The 22,704-nt window shown below is 26.6% G+C and overlaps 3 protein-coding genes across 3 annotated transcripts in view; all 3 read left to right on the top strand.

Moving 5' to 3' along the window:
* Window positions 1–22,704, top strand: part of LOC126853708 (lipase member H-B-like) — a 261,537-nt gene that overhangs the window by 127,743 nt on the left and 111,090 nt on the right. The window lies entirely within an intron of this gene.
* LOC126853599 (zinc finger protein 728-like) lies at window positions 691–7,652 on the top strand. The gene is made up of 5 exons (XM_050599446.1): window positions 691–811; window positions 3,081–3,233; window positions 4,547–4,672; window positions 5,589–5,714; window positions 7,399–7,652. The coding sequence occupies exons 1-5, from the start codon at window positions 691–693 to the stop codon at window positions 7,650–7,652; spliced, it is 780 nt and encodes a 259-aa protein (XP_050455403.1).
* On the top strand, window positions 9,386–22,530 carry LOC126853598 (zinc finger protein 273-like). The gene is made up of 4 exons (XM_050599445.1): window positions 9,386–9,573; window positions 15,612–15,664; window positions 18,101–18,370; window positions 22,259–22,530. Exons 1-4 carry the CDS (start codon window positions 9,386–9,388, stop codon window positions 22,528–22,530), a joined length of 783 nt encoding a protein of 260 aa, XP_050455402.1.

Below are 22,704 nucleotides of genomic sequence, written 5' to 3'. Positions count from 1 at the left end.
GATAATATATTACATTAATATTTTATCAATATTGTATTAAGTCTCTTTTAATGGATTAGTTTACTTTACTTTTTCTATTTATTGAATCTATTATTGAATTTATTAATTTGATATGTAGCCATTCAATCTAGCATGCATCAGAGTAGCATCTTATAGCAAATCGATCACTTCTGAAAAAAAAATACGGATCAATAAAATTGCAGTTATAATGATTTAAGATATTTTTTAAAAATATTTCTATGCAATTCTACTTTTCAGAGCAAATTTTTGATCATCAAAATTTTTGGACTTTATGTACGTGTAAATTATAACATAAAACTTGCTATACTAAAAATATTAAATACCGGTAATGACAAATTAAATTTAAATCCCGTAAAATATTTGAGTTTTCTATGATTAAAGTTATAATATATAAAAAATATAAATATAAATAAAGTTAAAGAGCGCTTGATGAGCTTTCCTACTAGCAGCTGCCTGTCATCGATTGTTAATTTTACACAAAATAATCGATTCTAGAAAATCGATACATCATGATGCGCAAGCCTTGTGTAAAAGTTAAAAAAGGCTGTCGACGAAATCAGCGATCTCACAGTCGACCTTTCTGCGACCTGTTTCAGAATCCAAGAGGGAGCATTGCCGCGTCAACTACGATCGACCATTTACATGTTACAAGTGCGGCAAACGTTATACATGGACGGATTCCTTGACGAGGCATCTACGCGAGGGTTGTGGCATGTTACCGAAACACAATTGTACACTTTGCGGCAGGAAATTCCGGCGCAAGGATTATCTCCTACGCCACGAGAACAACGTTCATAAATAAGAGAATTAGTGTTTTGCGTCTCAGATGAAAACCGTTGACGAAAAGAACTCAACAGAACTATTTTGAAAATGCGATTCCTACACCTGAACGATACAAATTGCTCACAATGTTCCATTATTGATATTATTGGATTAATCGAATACTGGTGTAATTATTTATAAGATTTTATTTATAAGAAGATAAGAAGAAACATAAAAAAACGACTGATATTTGCAATAAAATTTTATTTTTATTTCTCGGCGATTATTTATATTGTGTGCGTATGAGAGAGAGTGAGATTTGCATTGCGTTTACATTTCAAACGATTTTTTAATAATTATATTTTTTATTAGATATTATTTATCAGATTTTTTTTAAATTATATTTTTTATTAAATATTATTTTATTTTAAAATATATAAAAAAAATCAAATTATCTAAACAAAAATTTAAAATAATATAATTTAGTTTGTAAAAAATTATTATACACACACACACACACACACACAATATGTGTTCCTAAAAAGATGATCTATTTAACGAAGATGACCATAAATATTGAGTAAATAACGAGTAAAAAATACTTGATAAGATAAAGAATTTATAACAGTAATTTTACAGCTTGTATTCTATTATTGTGCACAAAAAGTTACATGATGGTTTCTTCGAAAATTTATAATTATAATTAATTATTATAATTTAATAACACTGAATTTATATTTTGGTAATTTCTTTTTTTGATGATATTTACTTCATTAAATATGCATATTTAAAAGCGTGATTGGATTTACAGGAAATTTTATCTTACTTATTGATTTTATTTAAAAAAAAAGATATTTTTTCACAAAGATATTTATATGTATTTGTTGTTTATTTCAGAAAAAAATTAAAAACAGGACAATCTTATATTTAAGATAAGAAATTTAATGAAATTTTCATCAGAAGATTAACTATATATAATATAAGCTATGACAAATTTGTTTAAATAGCAAAAACATTTTGAAAAGCGATTATATTAATGTGTAATGCATAATTTTTATGAATACACAAAAATTGTTGTATAGTTTCCGTGCGAGTATACTTAAATACAAAAACACCAAACAATGAATATAAGATCATAGCTTATTATCGTCGCGCACAACAGCGTAGAATTATACATGTAATTATGTATGCCAGCCATAGTTTTTTGTACCTGTGTATAATCTATCATTTTCTAATGCAACACCGAAAAAGCGTGTATTACATTAAAAAAATGTATGTAGTAAAACTTATATCTATAAGATTTTGTGTAGTGGAGTGCAATATACGCGCGAATTATATACGCGCGTACGCGTCGTGGAAGAGCTTGGAAAATTTTGCAGGGGAAAAAATTTAAACATCGATAAGGTGCGTAAATTGATGCGTTTGCAATATGAAGTGACATATGATTTATAAATAACGGAAAATTAAAAAATACGGAAATGTAAAGAGATTAAATATTGTGTACGCTATATTTTAAAAAATCAACAAGCAATATTGTATTATAAACTTTAACGATACATAAATTGTAAATGTTCATCTAACAATAATTGTTTTCTGGTAATTATTGTAAATGTGCGGCAATGAATTTTATCATATAAGAGAGCACGTAGAATTGTGTGTAAAATAACAGAAGGCGATTTTCTAAATGTTGAAATCTAACATTTTACAGTGTAGAAAAATATAGCATTGGTACTTTTTCTGATCTGCAGTTTTTTGTTAATAATATTGCTGTTCCTATAATTTAGTAGAAATTTATATGTACGATTTTTATAGTCGTAGTCTAATTATATTTTTTATACATTTGTTATACATTTATGAAATGAGGATACATCTAAAATAATTTTTTTACATACGAATACGTACATTTTACGTACATACAAATAAAGCTTTAAATATTTTATGAGAGGATGATGTATTAGATATGAAAATTGTAATATAATAATAATATGCGTCAATATAATATATTAACAAGAATTAACAATAATTGTATGGGATAAGGAACTAAAAAAGAAAAAAAAAAACATTTAAATGTTTGTGACATAGTTGATGTCACGGTTAAAAAAAAATAATTTAATAAAACAATTGATGCGGCCAAACTGAAGATGATATAAATTAGCAATACAAATTTAGTCAATTAGCATGTCATCTAAAAAGAGACAACATAAGATACACATAATTTATTTCACGAGAATGGATCCGCAGATGTATCAATGTGTCGCGTTCGAATGCATTAACGTTTCATCCATTGTTTTTTCCAGGTTTGGCACAATACAATACGTCAGACTATTATAAGAGACTGGGCAGACACTTTTGCTCGACATGTGGAAAAGAGTACAAATGGATGCAATCGTTAATTAGACACGAACGAGAGGAGTGTGGAAAGGATCCGCAGTACAGTTGTCCCGTATGCGGTACGAAGATCCGACACAAATGGATGTTGAAGAAGCATCTGATTAAATTTCATCGCATGACCATTACGAACGGCGACAATATTTAAAATGATCGATACTATCGAGAAAGTCTAACATAATACAATATTATGTATATATTTGACCGAAATTTTTATTTTATTTTTATCATACATCTCATTTCTTTTTTTTTTATAGAAAAAATTTCAAATAAACTTTTCAAATAGCTTCTTTATTGTTATCGATTATATGTAAAATTTTATAATCCATAAAATTTAAATAATAACTTTGATAGAAATAATTTTCGAGATAATTAATTTACATTGTAACAATTACGTATGCATGTCATAAACACTGTCATATTCAGAAGAAATACCTTGATATTGAAAGAAATTAATTTTAAATTTGAATGAAAAGTTATTTTTTCATAATATAAATTTTCATGACAGTTTCGTGAGAATATGACTGTATTTCATTATTATCTCCGTATGATAACAAAGCATTTGAGAAAAGTAAGGATCTTGAAAATTATTTTGATTATAAATACTTTATTTGTTCAGAAGTTAATTATTGATTGTTGAATTTTTTATTGTAAAAATATTCATGCGTTTTTGAATAACCAGTGATAATACTGATAGTGATATGCCACTAATAATTTTATTACTTAGAATTCTATATTTGTTTTATACAGTTGTTTTACAATTGTCGAAATAAAAATGAGGAAATATTTAGAAAAAAACTGGTTATTGAAATAAAAACTGTAAATACATAAAATATGTCCATTATTTTTGTCTCCTACATATATATGAATATACATAACAGTGTGTAATGCGAAGATATATAAAACAGATTATAAAATGAGCGCAAGAAGGTTATTGACTATACTAATTTATTATGCAAACTTTCAGCTAAAAAATCAAATTTGTGTTCCACATTTTGAATTTAAGCTTATCTTGAGAAAAGATTTTCAAAGAGATTCGATTGACTTAAAACAGTGAAGTTTATTTCAAATGACAAATATGAAACAAAATAATTTTTTTTGAGAAAATAAAAAAAGAGCTATGATGAATTTCGATGCCACGATGAAGAATTAAAAAAGAGTGTTATAAAATTTCAAATGGAATCTAAATAACCGAGCAGGAGGAATACGGCAGCTTTGTTTGGTTTACTGGCAGAGTATCACTCAGCGGCACATTGCACCCTTTGATGTTATCTCAAATATTATTCCTCTGTTCTCGTTTCAGGTTTACAGTGTAGACTAAAGGAGATTGAAGATCTCGATTGAAAGCACGTACTGATAGATTCTTTCTTTTCAGGTTACATCAAGTCCTGCAGGCCCCATGATTATCACAGACGGTACCACGGCAAATACACATGCGATGCATGCGGTAAAGAGTATACGTGGAAACCATCTCTAACGAGGCATAAACGCGAGGAGTGCGGTAAGGAACCGCAGTTCACGTGTCCGATATGCAACATGAAGATTCGTCGCAGTAGCCAACTTAAACAACACTTGCTTTATGTTCATAATTGGATGAACAAACCGATGAATATATAGTAATGTAAATGATAAATCGATTCTTTTGTGCTTTTTGCGGCAAGAGATTTAAACACAAGCATCATTTGAAGGATCATCAACGAAGCCTTCACAATCTCTGAAAAGGAAATCAATTTTCTAAAACTTTCTGCACTGAGAGAAAAAAATAGTTATCACAATTTAACTATAATTTTTAGTTAATTTAGGGGACAACTACATTTTTATAGTTATTTTAACAATGCAAATTATAGCTCACTTAATAATAAATTATTGTTCTCATTGCTTTAGCATGGATTCATGCAACCTTATATATACTTTTATACACTATAACCTGCGATTTATATATAAAATCAAAGAAACGACATTACATGCTCTCTTCTCCCTTTCCTCTCTCTCTCTCTCTCTCTCTCTCTCTCTCTCTCTCTCTCTCTCTCTCTCTCTCTCTTTTTCCTTCTCTTTCTTTCATTCTTTATTTCTGTTTATTTGAATATAATGTTATTGATTATTATAATTTGCTGGTATTGCAATAATTTCTTTGTTGAAAGAGTGGAATGCAAGAAAAATTGTCTATGCAAACTTTTATAAACTTTTGCAAATCTATTCTTATATTTAGATTATAAGCTTACCCTAAGAAATGATCTTTAAAGAAATTCGATTGATTTATGATGTCAATGTTTATTTATTGGCGATAATAAATCTGATCTTTCCCAGAAAGTGAAAAGCAGCGCGCTAATGAACTTCGACGCTACGACGAAGTGCTAAAAATGAATATAAATCTAACGAAATTATATACGAACTGATAGCATGTACTTTATTTCCAGATTACGGCAAATATAAATATGGCAAGTTCAGATACAGGCAGTATCACGACAAACACATCTGCCACGCATGCGGTAAGGAGTACTTATGGAAAGGATCTTTGACGAGGCATAAACGCGAGGAGTGCGGTAAGAAACAGGGACGATTCTTTTGTGCTTTTTGCGGCAAGAGATTTAAACACAAGCATCATTTGAAGGATCATCAACAAAGCCTTCATAATCTCTGAAAAGGAAATCAATTTTCTAAAACTTTCTGCACTGAGAGAAAAAAATAGTTACCACAATTTAACTATAATTTTTAGTTAATTTAGGGGACAACTACATTTTTATAGTTATTTTAACAATGCAAATTATAGCTCACTTCATAATAAATTATTGTTCTCATTGCTTTAGCATGGATTCATGCAACCTTATATATACTTTTATACACTATAACCTGCGATTTATATATAGTAAATTATACTATAAATGTGATGATAATGACTATAATTGAAAGATAAAAAACCATATCTTATAGTAATAAATCGTACTTATATTAATAGTAATATTACACTTCTTATACATAATTAGATTTACAATGCATATGGTTTTAACAATTTCAAAAAGTTTCTATTAACATGTTTCATTAAGAAAGCTTTGATCATATTAATATGGTTAAAACAATTTCATAATAACTATTTGGAATTACTATGTTGATAAAATAATCATATAATATAGTTATTTTATTATAGATGTAATGTGGGGGGAAGAATGTAAATATTAGTTATTTTTTTATGAATATTTATTTTATATTTAAATACAAAATGTCTCTTCTGTCATCTACATATTTTTCAAAAAGAAAAAATATATTTTACTTATATCTATATATATATATATATATATATATATATATATATATATATATATATACCTATATATCTATATATATTATATTTATTCATTACAGTATTTAAAAAAAAAATTAAAGTGTTGTAATTTTGTGAAATATAAATTGTGAAAAATTTAAATTTGTAAAAGATAGTTTATGAAACGTTATAAAACAGAAAAAAAGTTACAAAATTTAATGTTATATATGTTAATATTATACTTAAAAAAGTTATGAAATAAAAAATAAAATACAAACTCATTGAAAAACATTCTCTTTTTTTAAATCTTCACATAAATCACTTAAGTTGTATATATATCCATTAGAAAATAATAATAATAAATATAATATAATAATAATAATAAATATAATATAATAATAATAATAAATATAATATAATAATAATAAATATAATAATAAAATAAATATTTTTCAATAACTAATATAACAGATATCATCTGCTTTTTGAATTACTGTACATACTTTAAAATACTGTACACAATCGAAATTTATAGTATCATATTTTTCCGAAATATTTACAGCATAAGCTTCATAATGATTATCAAAATATGTAGCAAACAAATATTTTACAGTAGCATAGAAATGTGACAGTGATAATGAAGATACATTTGTATTAGTTTTAAAAATATCTGCAATTTCTGCAAATAAAGGAAAGTTGTCGTTGTTAATTCTTATTAAAATGATCGAGCCTCTTTTAATCATTACATTTTTAAAACAAACATTTTTCACTTGGATATAATTTGCACAATTTTTTAACAAAACTTTTTTATGATAAACAAATGAATTGCTTTTTTTACATGTCACATATGGTAAATTACCCGATCGAGTAATTCTTTTTTGAGGGAACCATCGCACTAATAAATTTCGACATTATGATAAAGAATTTAAAAGAACAGATTAAGAGCTGATAATGTCTTTCCTTTTCAGGTCGCAGCAAGAAACCACAAGTTTATCACAGGCGCAAATATATTTGCGATGCATGCAAGAAAGTATACACGTGGAGATGTTCTCTGAGGAGGCATATACGCGAGGAGTGTGGTAAAGAGCGACAGTTCACATGCGCTCCTTGTGACAAGAGGTTCAAGCATAAGCATCATTTAAAGGAGCACCGCATGACACAGCTTCATAAACAAACTGTGAAAAGGAAATCAAATTCCTTGAGACGTCGCGCTACTAATTAAATTACACTTATTCACGATATACAAAATAAAAGTTTGCGATATTCAACTCGATGGACAAATATAGAAAATAAATTTAAACAATAAAAGAATATTATATTATGTGTGTTCTCATTTTTTTATTTTCGTTTGTCATTTGAATACTAAATTATTGAGTTATTAAAGTCTGTTAAGTCTTTTTATTTTTTTAATGATGATTTAATAATAAATGTATTAGAGTTAGATTAAATATTTCATGTTTCGAGAAAATTGCCTATGAGAAGTAAATCTTGTGCTTTTTATTATGACGTGTTGTTGAAAAAATTGATTAATTATATGTTTATTTATTTATATAAATATTTATTTATATTTGTGTGCGTGTGTATCTATATTATTATTTAAATATGCTTTCAACTTAATTATTATTATATTATGAATTAATTATTTTGGTGGATAAGTATGAGTGAATTATTGCGCGGTGGTGGCAAATTATTAAAAATAATTTTTGATTAATTAAAAATAATTTATTTAGTTGATATATTCTAATATATGCGAAAAGTTCTCTTAAATTCACTTAGAATATTTATTTAAAATGCGAGATCATCAAATCTCAAAAAAATGCAATTTGTTATCTTTTTCAAGCACTTTATAAAATTTACTTCAAATTTTACATGAAAAGTTACTTTTTTTATTGTCTATGAATCGTAACAAATCTTTTTACAGTTTAACCGAAAACTTTGCATTTATTTGTGTGTGAAATAATATTCAAATGACTATTGATAACCTATAAATTTGTGTTATTATATATTAATATATTCTCTTCAATTTTGACTCTTACTTTGTTATAATAATTATAAATTTGAATAAAATTTTGATATATATTTAATGTGATAATTTCATTTATTTTTAATTAATATCTTAATATTATTTATGTTATAGAGGAATTAAAATTAATATTAAAAATAATATTAAAATTAATATTAAAAAATTAATATTAAAAATCAATTGACATATATATACATATTTTATTTTATACTTCTCTCATTGTCTCTTAATTTTATGTATAAATCAAAATAAAAGCTATTATTTTACTATAAAAACAGATATTTACGTGTCTTGAGAAATATATTCCAATATATGCGTACTTTTTAATAATATTATTATAAATTGTTGAATATATTGTCTCAAATCAGTTAATAATTTATAAGACTTTACAAATATTATAAAGAAATCATGCACATATAAATTTAAAATTTTATAATAAATGTAATAATATTAATATGGATATGAATGTAGAAAAGAATATAAACAAATCACTTGATGACTTTATATTGATGTTGAGGGAATTGGTTTTTATTTCAGTATTATATGAAAACTAGAGAAAAATATTGGTAATATTTTCGATAAATATTGGTAATTTTTTATATCTATATCAATGCAATATCGAGACTAATATTATAAAAATTTTAATCTTATGTGTACATATGATTGAATATTTAATGCTAACATCATGAAAATTTCAGTTATATATCGATATACTAGCCGTTCAATATTAATATAGATAGAAATTTTTAATAATGCGATTTTATAGGGAATTGGTAAATATAATACTGAGATAGAATCTCGCCACATCGAAATTACATTTGGACACTTAATCCCTGATTTTTGACATGTTGCGGATGACTTTGAGGAAAAGATCGAGATTAGAAATCTTGCCAGAGCGAAAATCAAAACTAGAGATCTAATTTTCTCGGATCATGGACTTTCTAGCATGCACGCCATCGACGTTGAAATTGACGGTTAGTCCGACATTAATGAAACCAAGATTGTTACATATATGTTTCAGGCCAACAGATGTTGCGCTCGATATGCTATCCCTGCAACACGTGTGGCAAGACGTACAAATGGAGAGAATCGTTAAGTCTGCACAAACGAATGGAGTGCGGTATCGAACCACGCTTCGCCTGCAACGTCTGCGGCAGAAAGTTTAAACACAAGCATCATCTCATGAAACATCATAAAGCAATTCACAAATATATTTAATAAGAAACCCACGGTTTTTTTTTATATTTACAGAAAAAAAGATGGCGCAAACCTCATGTAAGAAGAGATAAAATAATTTAATATATTAATAGAAATAAAAACGATGAAATAACATTCAAATAACCTGTCTGTCACATCTCTAAGGAAATTGTATAATCCCATCTTTCCGGGTTCCTACATTCGTCCTATAATTTCTGAATTTTATTTTAATTAAAAATTGACGTTGCAGGGCTATATAAAATAATAAAAAAACCGTTAATATATAAAAATAGTGTGTGTGTGTGTGATTGAGTGATTAAAGAACTAAAAGAGTTGTCAGTGCTGATCAAAAATCTCTCTATAAGGTCATGTTTTATTAAAAATTATTAGAGTTATTTGTTTTATGGGAGTCTGTATAAAAGTAATTAAGTATAATTCATGATTATGTTCAAGTTTAATTAATTTTTAACTGATAATTATAGTTTCAGCATAGTTTTCAATCGAATTTCACGTTTATGTTTGTATTTTTATGTTTGTAATTTATGTTTGTATTTTTATGTTTGTAATTTATGTTTGTATTTTTATTAACGCAATATACATATATATGTTTATTCTTTTCTTTTTCTTTAGATTTAAAACATCACTTTGATAACGAAGATTATTAAAAACGAGAACAAGGGTGTATTTTTTTGCAATTTTCTTTTAATTGTGCTAAGATTGTTGCGTGAATCATATCAATTTGTCAAAAAATTGATAGTCATTTAAAAAAAAAATTGCGAATTTTATTATCTGATTTATGCACTGTCCTTTTCTCGCGTACTATAGGAAATTGATGAAGGAAATTGACTCTATTGTAAAATGCACTCTAAGATGCACGCACGCACCATTCATTATCTGTTTTTCAGGTGAGATTGATCGGAGAATCTTTCCGTGTAAGATTTGCGGCAGGACCTACGTGCGAATAAGATCCATGTACTCCCATACGCGACTTTGCGGCAAACAACCCAAGTTCAGCTGTGTACTTTGCGACAAGATGTTTAAATATAAACATAGGCTACAGTCGCATCTTACATCGAAAGCACATGTGATGAAACTACACAACAATAAATTGCAACGAGAATTGGCTCGTGAATGTTCATAAAGCATGCCTGAGATTTCTATTGCATTGTAATATATAAACTTATAATACTTTATTATATTTGTATAAATCTTGGCAATAATAAAGATCTCATTCTATTATCTTTTGATGAATCTCACATGACACTTATTGTTAATTTTTACAAAAGAATGTTCCGCTAGATTGTCGATGTCATATTATATTGAGTAAACCGATCATCATTTTCAATCTTCTCAAAACGATTCGATGATATCATTTTACAAAGAATATGACTATATATATATATATATATATATATATATATATATATATACATATGTATAGTCATATGCTTTGTGAAACGATATCATTGAATAATGTATATATTTACTTATACATATAGAATTCTCTCAAAAATATAAAAATTTAATTTTTATATAAATATATTTTCTTTTTTTGTTGTAGCATTTTTTAATTTTTCAATACACAAATATAAAATTCATAATTTTGAGGATTGATATATATTATAAGCTGTATTATAAATACGAGTTGCAAAGAGTTAAAGAGCTTTAGCGAAAAGTTAATAAAAAAAAAAAGATGATCGTATCTATATAAAAATTTTTCAGCTAAAAGTACAATATTTTTACTCAAAGAAGATTCAACGAATCTCACTGAATCATAGTAAATGCGATTACGATTGTAACGCACATTGTATCTCGTTAATGTCGTTCGGCGAACGCGGCATTTAAGGGGCTGGTTTAGTAGCGTGCGTGATTTCCGAAATTACCTAAATACTATGAAAACTTCTCTTCTCTTTTTCAGTCTACATAGAGAAGAAGATATGGGTCTGCTTCCAATGCGGTAAGCGTTACCTATGGCGTGGCTCCTTGAAGAATCACATACGAGTGGAATGCGGCAAAGAGCCGGCCTTCAAATGTCCCGTCTGTGGCAGGAAGTTCAAGCATAAGCATCGCTGGCAGTCGCACGCGAAATGCATGCACAGCATTACATTATAACGCGCGGGACATCTCAAGTGCTATCATGCTATAGTTTTTAACGGAGCAACAAATACACGAAAACGTATCTCAAATCGTGTTTATATTATATTTAATGATTAAGTAAAAGAAGAGCAGCTTTAGAAGAAAATATATATTTTGTAATAAGACGAAAAAGCGATTTTTACAATTCTGTGTTATTAAATTTTATAGTTTGATTAATACTAGGTGTAGCATTTGCACATATACACATATATATATTTTATGTAAAATCAGTATTTGAATTTCTAGAATTATTCTATAAAGTTTCTTTGAGTTTAAATTTATATATGTAATTTATTAATCTCCTAACGTACATAGTTTTTAAAGTTCCGAATAAAAAATATTGTTTTAATCATCTATTATCTGATTTATTAATTATTTGATTTATTAATGAGATACATTTCTCTTTTATTATTTGCTACTTTCAAATTGATGTATATTATTGCAGAGAAAATAATATTATTATTATTTGTTTTTTAAGCATAATACAAAATAGAAAATACAACATAATACAAAAAACATATTATATTTCTATTTTTATTACCGTGAAATATATACCTTAGAAATATTAGAACAAGAATAGTAAGTATTGCAGTTTCCAGTTAAAAAATAAATTTGTGATGATAATGGAGATCATTTAATCTTTCTTTTAAAAAAAGAGAGAGATTATAGAATTTTTTATGTTATTTTATGTTATTTTATGTTGATTATGAAATTTTGTTGTGAAAGTTATTATGAAATTATTTTTTAAAAGAAATTTTGAACCTTTTGAAGCATCCATGATAACCTCCACATTTCACACAATTACAGTAAATGATTTATTATAATATTGCATCTATATTAGAATAACTTTTTATTATTAGTTATAAAAATATATGTTAATTTTATCGGCGAACTCTAAAGCGAAAAACTTTAATTTGTCCTGATTCTGTTTACTCATGCTTGAAAGTACGTTCCTTTAAGATTATCAGTATGCTTTGTAATTTCATCTTGCGCAGAATATTTTTTTTTTGTTTTTTTTTTCTTTTTTACAGCAGCGATTGTATATGACAATATTCGAAACGAGATAATTAGTAGTTTAAATAAAGTATTAAATTTACCTATATCACATATCGGACAATAAGGGAGGATTCAATCCTCTCGATAATATTTATTCGAGAAAGCGACACGCAGAAATATTAATTATTTATTATAATAATTTAAGATTAGCTTTTTGAACAGCGAGATGCTATTCAAAATCGAGGTAGCAATCACTGTGACACGTGCTTTCGATGTTGCGATTGAAGAAAGCACATCAAACGAACAATTTAATGATTGCCACTCTCTTTTTCCAGCTTCCTGTGTGAAATCCTGGTCTTGTTACCGATGCGGCAAGCGATATATATGGAGGGATTCGCTGAAGAAACACTTACGGGTTGAATGCGGAAAGGATCCTACTTTTGAGTGTCCGATTTGCGGAAGGAAATTCAAGCACAAACATCGGTGGCAGTCGCATGCCAGATTGATTCACTATATTAATATATGACTGAACCGATGACTGATTAATCGATCGATGAATTGTAAAGCAACCAATGAAAATGAGCAAAATATCCTTAATTTTTTTTTGTCACATTAACTCAGAATCGATTGCGCTATATTTTTTTCTACAACATTCTTTCATTTTTTCTGTTTTTTTCTTTTTTATGATTTTATTTAATTTAGTTAATTTTATTGAGATATGTATATCTCATTATACAATATATTTTTATTAAAAAATATATACCTACTATTCTTTTGAGAAATACAACAGTTTTTAACAAACACGAATTATAACATTAAGCGAGCTGAAGGAGCAAATAGCGGATACGTACAATATATATTATTTAGTTTCTTTTTTTATTTCTTAATGGCGATTGTTCCCAGTGTCAATTTCTCCATTAATCTTCCTATTAATCTTCCTATATTGCATTAAATTGGGATAGAAACGCTCTTGTAAATAAGAATATATCACAAAATATTATATATTCTTAGAATATGAAAAAAATTCATCGAAGTTATTTCGAAGTTATTTCGAAGATATAGTTATTGAGATATATTTATGTTTGCTTTTTGAGACTGTTTAATGAATAAATTAGATTGTAAAAAATAAAGGCATGTTTAAATAGCATGAAACAATTGTAAATAAAATATTTAAAAAACATTTTGTAAGAATTTTTTCGTTCATATATCCTATTGCTAATTCCTACAATACATTTTTACATATATTATATGTTATAAAATTATATACATATATAATTTTATGACAAGAAGAAATATTAGCCTATGAAGTGTAGAGAATGTGTTCTGAGATCATAAACTCGTATTGTGAATTGTTATTGTGTATTGTTATCTTTCAATTTGAAATGTAAAAACAGATATAAGCATTTGCACTTTATAATCTTAAATTTACAATCAATAACATATTCAGTAAATTAATAATTCAAAATTCTCGATTTTTTATCGCTTCTATAAATATCTTTCATTGGAAAACTTAATTAACCGGAAGTTACTGTCACTTTCAGATTATTGGAGAAACTTGAACTTTATCGAATTGACGACTCCATTATTTTGCCAAAATTGCGGAAGAGATTACAAAGATAGAGATAAACTACTACGTCATGCCAAAGAATGCCTAAAGGAACGCAATTTCATCTGTCCGATATGCAATAAGGGCTTCAAACGGAAGTATCATTTATATAGACACATCTCAAGTCATGGAACAAATCGGACTTCTAAGAATTATTAATCAAAAAATTTCATATTAAAATTTCATGTTAAATAAAATCATTAAATAGAACATTTTATTTCATTATATAAAAAAAATATATATATATAAAAGAAAAACACGTACAGATATACATGATATTTTCTATAAAAGACGAGATAAATTCCTTAGAATCCAAAAAATTTTATATTCTTATTCTATTATATTCTTTTCTTAAGGACAACAAAGATGCATATTACTTATAAACAAATATATGTGTGTGTGTGTGGGTGTGTGAGAAATGTAACCAAGTATAAATCCTCGGATATTTATGTTCTCTTTTCTAACTAATGATCACTTAAGCACGAACATTTCATGCGTCGTAATTTAAGTATTATTTACGAAAAATCTATTTTTTTGCACAAGAAAATAAATTAATGTATGTGTATTTTATTAAAATAAATATTGAAGCTTATATAAAAATATTAATAATATTATTGAATTTTTATTTGCTCGTATTCCTTTTTTATTATTAAATTATATACACAAATATACAATATGCAATAACATAATATGAATGAAGCTTTAATTTAAAAAGCTTCTAATGTGATAAAAACAATTTCTAAAGATTTTTATTCAAAAAGTAATTAAGAGTCTATTGGATTGTGGTTTAGCAATTGTAGATTTAGTTATTTATTAAATTTTTTTGCTCTACATTATCTAGAATTATCATAATTATAAAATTTAGAAAGAGAAAAAGAAATTGGTTTAATTAATTATTATTATATATAGTAATTAAATCTGTTAGAGAATTAGTTTTTCGAAAATATTTATCAATAAATTTACATCTAGGAATTTTAAAAAGACAATTGACTATTATGTTCGTACAAATTAGACAAATTATATTTAATCACATATAAAGTCTGTTAAAATTATATAATAAATATTTATTTCATATTTCTCGAGCAATGTTCATGAAAAAAAATCAATTAAATAAATTTTAGTAAGTTTTTTCACTTCTGATATCTCAATTAAAGACTCACTAACATTTTCTATATTTGTTATTGGGAATTTAATCTTCTATGCTTTTCTCTTTTGCTTTTCAGTCCCGAGACTGATCGTGAAGAATATAGAGAAGTTGAAGTACGCGAAAAAACCGGTAATCTACAAATGCATGAGATGCGGAAAAGGCTACCAATTAGAAACGTCCTTGCGAAGACATCAGAGATTGGAATGCGGCGTCGAGCCCAAACACGAATGCCAGATATGCGGAAAAAAGTTTACGTATAGATTCATGCTAACTCATCATCTAGTGTCGTGCAAAAAAAAAAGAGAGAAATGTTTTCTTAGACGAATTTAGACAATTATTGAGATGACAAAAGCTACGTTGCAATTCACGGAGAATAATGCTTCTTTTTTTTTTTCAAAAGATACAAAAAAGATAACTTACATCATTCAGACAAGATTGTGTCGCCAGGAGGTTGTATTAATTAATTCTCAGTTAACTGTTTCTATTTTTTTTTTCTATGTTATAATTGTTACGAAGACCGAGTTATAATCAGAGTTAATGATAATGTCAGCGCAAATATAATATACAGATCAGAACAACGTTAAGGTATCATTCTTAATGTTATATATGTCTAACTTTAAATTCATTTTAGTAATGTACTATTACGTAATAACGCGCTTGAAACAAAAATAATTGATTGTAAAATAAATGTGTTTTGCTATAATTTGAATTTTCTCGAAGTAATGAAAATATTTTTTTTTTTGATAATTATATATAAATATTTAAATATATAAATGTATCTATACATAAATATTTACAGATAAAGTACATAGATAGTACTTTGCTATCTTGCTTTGCAATATTAAAGTGATAAAATAAAACAATCGCGTCCGTGCTTTTGTATCGCACTAAATATACGTCTCATTAAAAAAAAAATTTAAGAGCATATAATTTGTTTAAATATTTCTTATTTTTGTCACATATTGAAATATTATAATAATTCGTTCTACTATATAACACGCAACTTTAAATTGTGTATTACAATTATTATATTATGATATAATATTTTAAATAATATATTTATTTGAGTATTTTGCGCGCATGCTATTTTTGAAAGAATTGGTTTTTTTGTACGTGCAGCTTATTTGCAAAAAATAATGTACATACATTAATATTTATATATTATATGAAAATTTTATATATATTTTTAGATAATTTAGATTTTATTTTAAAAGATTTAATGTTGATCAAGCGTTAAGCCACAGATTTTATCTGTTAAAATTAATTAACAAGGAATTAAGAATATATAATGTTTGTTGCTTAAGTTAAAAGAGAGAGAGAGAGAGAGAGAGAGAGAGAGAGAGAGAGAAGGAGAGTGTATTTATAACTCAAATGTACATAGCATGTTTATGCAAATGTATGAATGATAGACTGACATTATTTTTAAAATATGTAGTAAAAGAAAAAGAGAAACGGACGAAAATTATGGTATACGCTGAGATTTTCACTCCTCATTGTAAAAAAATAAAAAAAGAGGAGCTTCGATATCTCGATAATAATATTTGGGACTAAAGTGCCAAACTAAAAATGTACATTTTTATTAATAAATTATCCAAACATCGATAATACTATAAAATAAAAACATCCTATGTTATATTTATTTAAATGACTTTTCCTACTCTTTTGACATCTTTTGACTCATTTGTCAAAATAATATTTAAAAACTTTAGTAAATAAAACTAATAAGATTAATAACAAAAATTATAATTTTTACTTTGTACAAAAATTTACAGCTTGCCTTCCTCTTTTTCGACTTTTATCTTATTTTCTTTTTCATATTCTTCTTTCATAATTTACTATCTTTTTTACACTATTGCAATTTTATCAACGACATTAATTTTCAGATTGTGTAAATTAAATTTCAGCTGTGCTCGTGCAATTTTCAATTAAAACTTGTTTCATTTTCCGATCGATTTTCCAAAACGGAAGTTCTAATTGTAAAACGAATTTAATCACTGCAATGCTTGTCAAACACTAGTAATAAATAGACAAAGCGAGAAAAAAGATCTCCGATGCATTAATTTCATAAAATACATTCACAATTAATCAATAATGAATAATCCGTAATTTTCAATTCTTGGCATTTTATAAATTTATTTTGTCCTACATTTTGTATTTCTTTTTACGGGATAATTATATATTAATATTACTTTTAAATGATATTTTTCAACAATAAAATTAAATACATGTTTTTTCAATAATAAAATAAAATTTTTTTAATTGGATTTTGTTTTAATTAAATTTGCTTAACCGTGATTTTTTAAATAATTCTTAATCAAACAAGAAAGTTAAGGACATATGATCAATCCCTTGTGTCTTTATTAACTTCCTCGGAAGTCTTATTAAAAATAAAATAATCCAAGTTATAATTTCAGCTTATGTCTTCCATCCGCATGTTTTTAGTCGGAAAATTATTTAAGAATCAGTTCAATGTCTAATCTCTCGATTCGGAAAGTATTGCGCCGACGACATAGCGCCAGACAAATCGCGAAGTGCGTTGTCTAACCACACGTCTTCTCGTTTCAGGTCTGCTGACTTCGATGCTGCTGTCCCATGACAACTCCTGGAGCCAACAACGATTCGATGAGACGATATACAAAACGCCCAGAACTTCTTCAAAGAAGAACACGAGCGATATAAAATACGAATGCAACAGATGCGGGAAAACGTATAAAGCCACGACGTCCTTGAGCCGACACAAGCGACTCGAGTGCGGCGTTGTGCCTTGCGAGGTATGCCCTATCTGCGGCCGCAGATTCAAGCACAGATTCGTCCTGAACGCGCATATTGTTGGCTGTGAGAGAAGAATGACTCAGACGGTGCAAAAAAAGGATTATGATTAAAGGCGGCGCTAATCAGCGAAATAATGGGAGCGATCGATAACAGGCAACTAATCATCAATTGATGATCAATGAATTATATAAAATTCATATAAACAGGCGATCGAAATTCATACAAATGTTCTTTTAAACATCTTTAAAATTAAAGCTTTTTGCAAAATATCACATAACATAAAATGAACATGCAATCTGAAATTTTTATCGTTCATTTATTTGCCAACGTTACGTATATCTTCAATTCAGATTGTAAAATTGCATTTTTAGGAGATTTATAATTTTAAATTATAAATGCCAAGCAAAGCAAAGATGCAAAAAGAGCTCTCTAAATTTTTATAAAGCTTTGTAAGAATCTATGTAAGAATCATATGTTTTTTCCATTAACGCTAAGAATGGATGTGCGAATGTCTGTGTATATGAATTCTCTTGGAGGATGAATGCGGTGTATTTACAATACATTTGATTTCTTATCATTTGATGCAATTTAATCATAAAATGTAGTCAAATATAAAATATGATGAATTGTTACCTATAAGCCAAATTAAATATTGTTATTTTGACAGAGACGGATATTATCCATACTTTCATATACTTTGATGATAAATGATACAAATATGTATACTTCTTATTTTTTACTATATAATAGAATTATCTTATAAAATGTTTTACGATATATTAAATGCGCGTAATACACTCTCATATATTGAAAATATAAAATGTTTAAACACATGCTCATTAAATTTTACCTTTGCATCATTCAACATTCTTCATATACATGATTCACGAGAGAGTACAATATTTTGTACAAAAATAATTATAAACAAACATCCAACGAAATATCACATGCATACAATGTTTATTGAAAAGATGCGTTGTAAGTAGCGAATGACAAGACTGTAAATATTATTCCAAACTGTCTGAATATTAATTCTGTATCTGTTTTAAATAATTATTGTACATCTTCTTTGTATTGTATTTTGTATTCTAATATTCGTTTATCTTGATTAAAAGTTTCATTTTTTTTTTATCAGGCTTTATTCCGATCATAAAAAGGGCACATGTAATTATTTCTCTCCGATTTTATTTTCTACATGTTTGGTTTTGTTTCCATGTTTTTCTTTTAAATAAAAGAAGACAATACTAAGATGTCATTTTTTATTTTTTTTTAATTAAATGCCGCATTAGAAAACCTACAACTAATAATAAGTCAGAAATCGATCGATTTATGTTTTTTAAATAAAAGACTATTTGATGATAATTATATTAATAAAGTATATGCAACTTACAATAAAAAAATATATTTGTTGTGTCTCTTTATTTCTCTTAATTTTTGATACCTATAACAATCTTTGTTATGAAAAAATATAGACAATATATTGTCATCGTCTATTAAAAATTGCGCTTTTAAACAAATATTTTATACGCAATTTTTATTGATGAATATTTTGCGTATAATTTTTATAATTAATTTAGTTGTGCAAGCAATGTTTTTTTTTAATGTTTGAGCTTCGATCAATTTAATAGATTTCTTTCATGCACAACATTATTTCAATCTTTTTTATATGTTATAATTGCATGTTTTTTGCTACGATAATCCTATTTTCTTTTCTCCATTAAATTTTAATAATCTAATTTAGCAAAAGTTTTTTTATTTAAATTCAAGTCTTGCGCTTTTTTCATTAAAAGCATATCCGTGGTCAATAATTTCACGAAACGATTTTCAATCATTTTTGCTTATTTTATGTCAACAGAATTCAAAATGAGCAACATATGAAGCATGGCTTTTTATAACTCTGAAAATACATCGGCTGATGTCTTATTAAAAGCGAGAAACTTCAACGAACCTGCATTTTTAACTAATATGGATAAAAATATTAATCAAAACGATCCGAACAACCGTCAGATTCAAGTCTTTACGTGTAATTTATGTGGAAAGGAATATATATGGATGAGCAGTTTACGTCGACATCAGTTGCAAAGCGGGCACAAGGGGGTGAAAATCAAGTGCGAATTTTGCACAAAGAAATTCTACAAACAAGACAGACTTAAGCAACATTTATTGTATCATCATTCTAACATGGCTGCCGATTGGGAAAGCTTGCTTACGAGAATCTATTATTAAAAAAAATGAAGATGCGATCTGATCGAAATCGAAAAGTGCTTACGATTACACAGGCGATATAAATTTATATCTACATTTGCTTTTAAAGCAATACATTTTTCTTTGTAAAAGTTCCTTTTGGAACTATATTGGTGTAATGTATCAAGATGTTTAATATATTTCTTTGCATGCATTTTTACACAATTCACATTTCCATCCATAATTGAAACAGCTGTTAGATTTAATTTTGATTACATGAAAGATCTCAAGTGTTGAAAACACAATATTAATACACAATAATTAATCTGTGTTTTGTATTGTGTATATTGGGAAATAGGTTTATTCTAAGATTTATTAAGATTTATTATTAAAGATTTACTTTTTTATAGAAAACTATTTGAATAATGTAATTATTGAACATTATAAATAGTGTTGCAATAATTGTTGTTTATTATTACAAATTCAAGTGTTCAATTTTTTTTAATTTTAAGAAAAATATTGATAAATAATATATTTTATTTGCTTTTTATCATTTTGTTTAATCAAAATACACTGCCAACGAATAATGCGTCAATGGATAGATGTGTTCATTAAGTAAGATATATATGTATACAGCTTTAGTACTTGGTAATAGTAATTCATTAAGCAAAGTTGTATATATATATATATATATATATATATATATATATATATATATATATAAACATAAATACAATTATTAAGAATAAAAGATAAAAAATAGATACATAATAGATACAATAATTGTCGCATATATATATATATGCGACAATTATATATATATATATATATATATATATATATATATATATATATATGTATATACATACATATATGTGTACAAGATACATTTTATACACACGTATAATATAAAATATAAAAAATATAAAAAATATAAAAAATACGGATTGAATGTCTTATGTGAACTAATTATCTTTAGTTATAAGTATATTATATTATATTATTATAAGTATATTATATAATTATCTTTAGTTATAAGTAATATTATATTAAAACAAAAGGAGCAATTTTTTTAATGCATTTAATTTCGTGAATACAAATTATTATCACTCCATGTAATGAACGTATGATAAATAAAGCCGATAAAATGAATTTATGTACAAGATTTGTAATTCTAAGTTTTTACTATTAACTCCGTACATGAATCTTATAGGAGTCAACAATTGTATTTTTATCCAAAATTAATTTATGATTACAATAAAAGAGAAAACTATTATATTTTTAAATGTCTTTGTAACTATTTAGACACACAGTGCAGAATTTCTGTACTATCCACGTAACATCTTCCTCTAGCCTAATGTCATCCTTCAATCTAGTATACGAGGGATGTATTGTAATTCATGTAACCAAAAATTACATAGATATAACAATATAAAAAAAAATATATAAACTATATAGGAAGTTTTAATTTCATTTGTATTCAAATAATAATACTCTATAGTTATTAGCAGAGTTGTAATTAAAGATTCAAATATCGTAAAGATATATATTGATTCAGCAATCAATTTCTCAAACAAAATAAAACTTTGTAAAAAATAAAACATTATTAGAGTATAAATTTATAATATGATAATATTAACATTTAATGTATTAAATTGCATTCTGTATTTTATTGATGTAATGATCAATACATGTATAGATCGATATATAGATCAATGTTGCCGTTATCAGTTTCGCGAATATAACAAAATTTTTTGCGTATTCCAGACGGTGCCCTGATAGACGAGCTTAGCGAATTCAAGCTTAACGCCAGTATATCCCGATATTTCTTGAGTCGCGGCAAAGCGGCGGCACCGGAGGAACAACATTTTATGTGCGGCGAATGCGGCAAAGGATACAAATGGATGGATAATCTACGGCGGCATCAGAGACTGGAATGCGGCAAACTACCTAAGTGGCATTGCGAAATTTGTCAGAAAATGTTCTATCGTCGATACGAATTGACCAAGCATATGAACTTGAAGCATCATCTAGAGTAATCGATTTTTTCTCGTGATGGATGTTTTTTTCATTGAATAATCGTGACTATTCTCTGATTTGTTGCATTTTTGCGATCATCTCTACGAAACCATATGATAATAATAAAATGTATCTCTTATGATATGTATTTCTTGTTGTTGCATGCACTATAACGAAATAAAGCGATCTATAAA

Source organism: Cataglyphis hispanica, chromosome 12 (genome assembly GCF_021464435.1).
Source record: "Cataglyphis hispanica isolate Lineage 1 chromosome 12, ULB_Chis1_1.0, whole genome shotgun sequence".
NCBI classification, from domain to species: domain Eukaryota; kingdom Metazoa; phylum Arthropoda; class Insecta; order Hymenoptera; family Formicidae; genus Cataglyphis; species Cataglyphis hispanica.
Note: the sequence above shows the minus strand (reverse complement) of the source record. Positions and strands in the feature narration are given on the sequence as shown.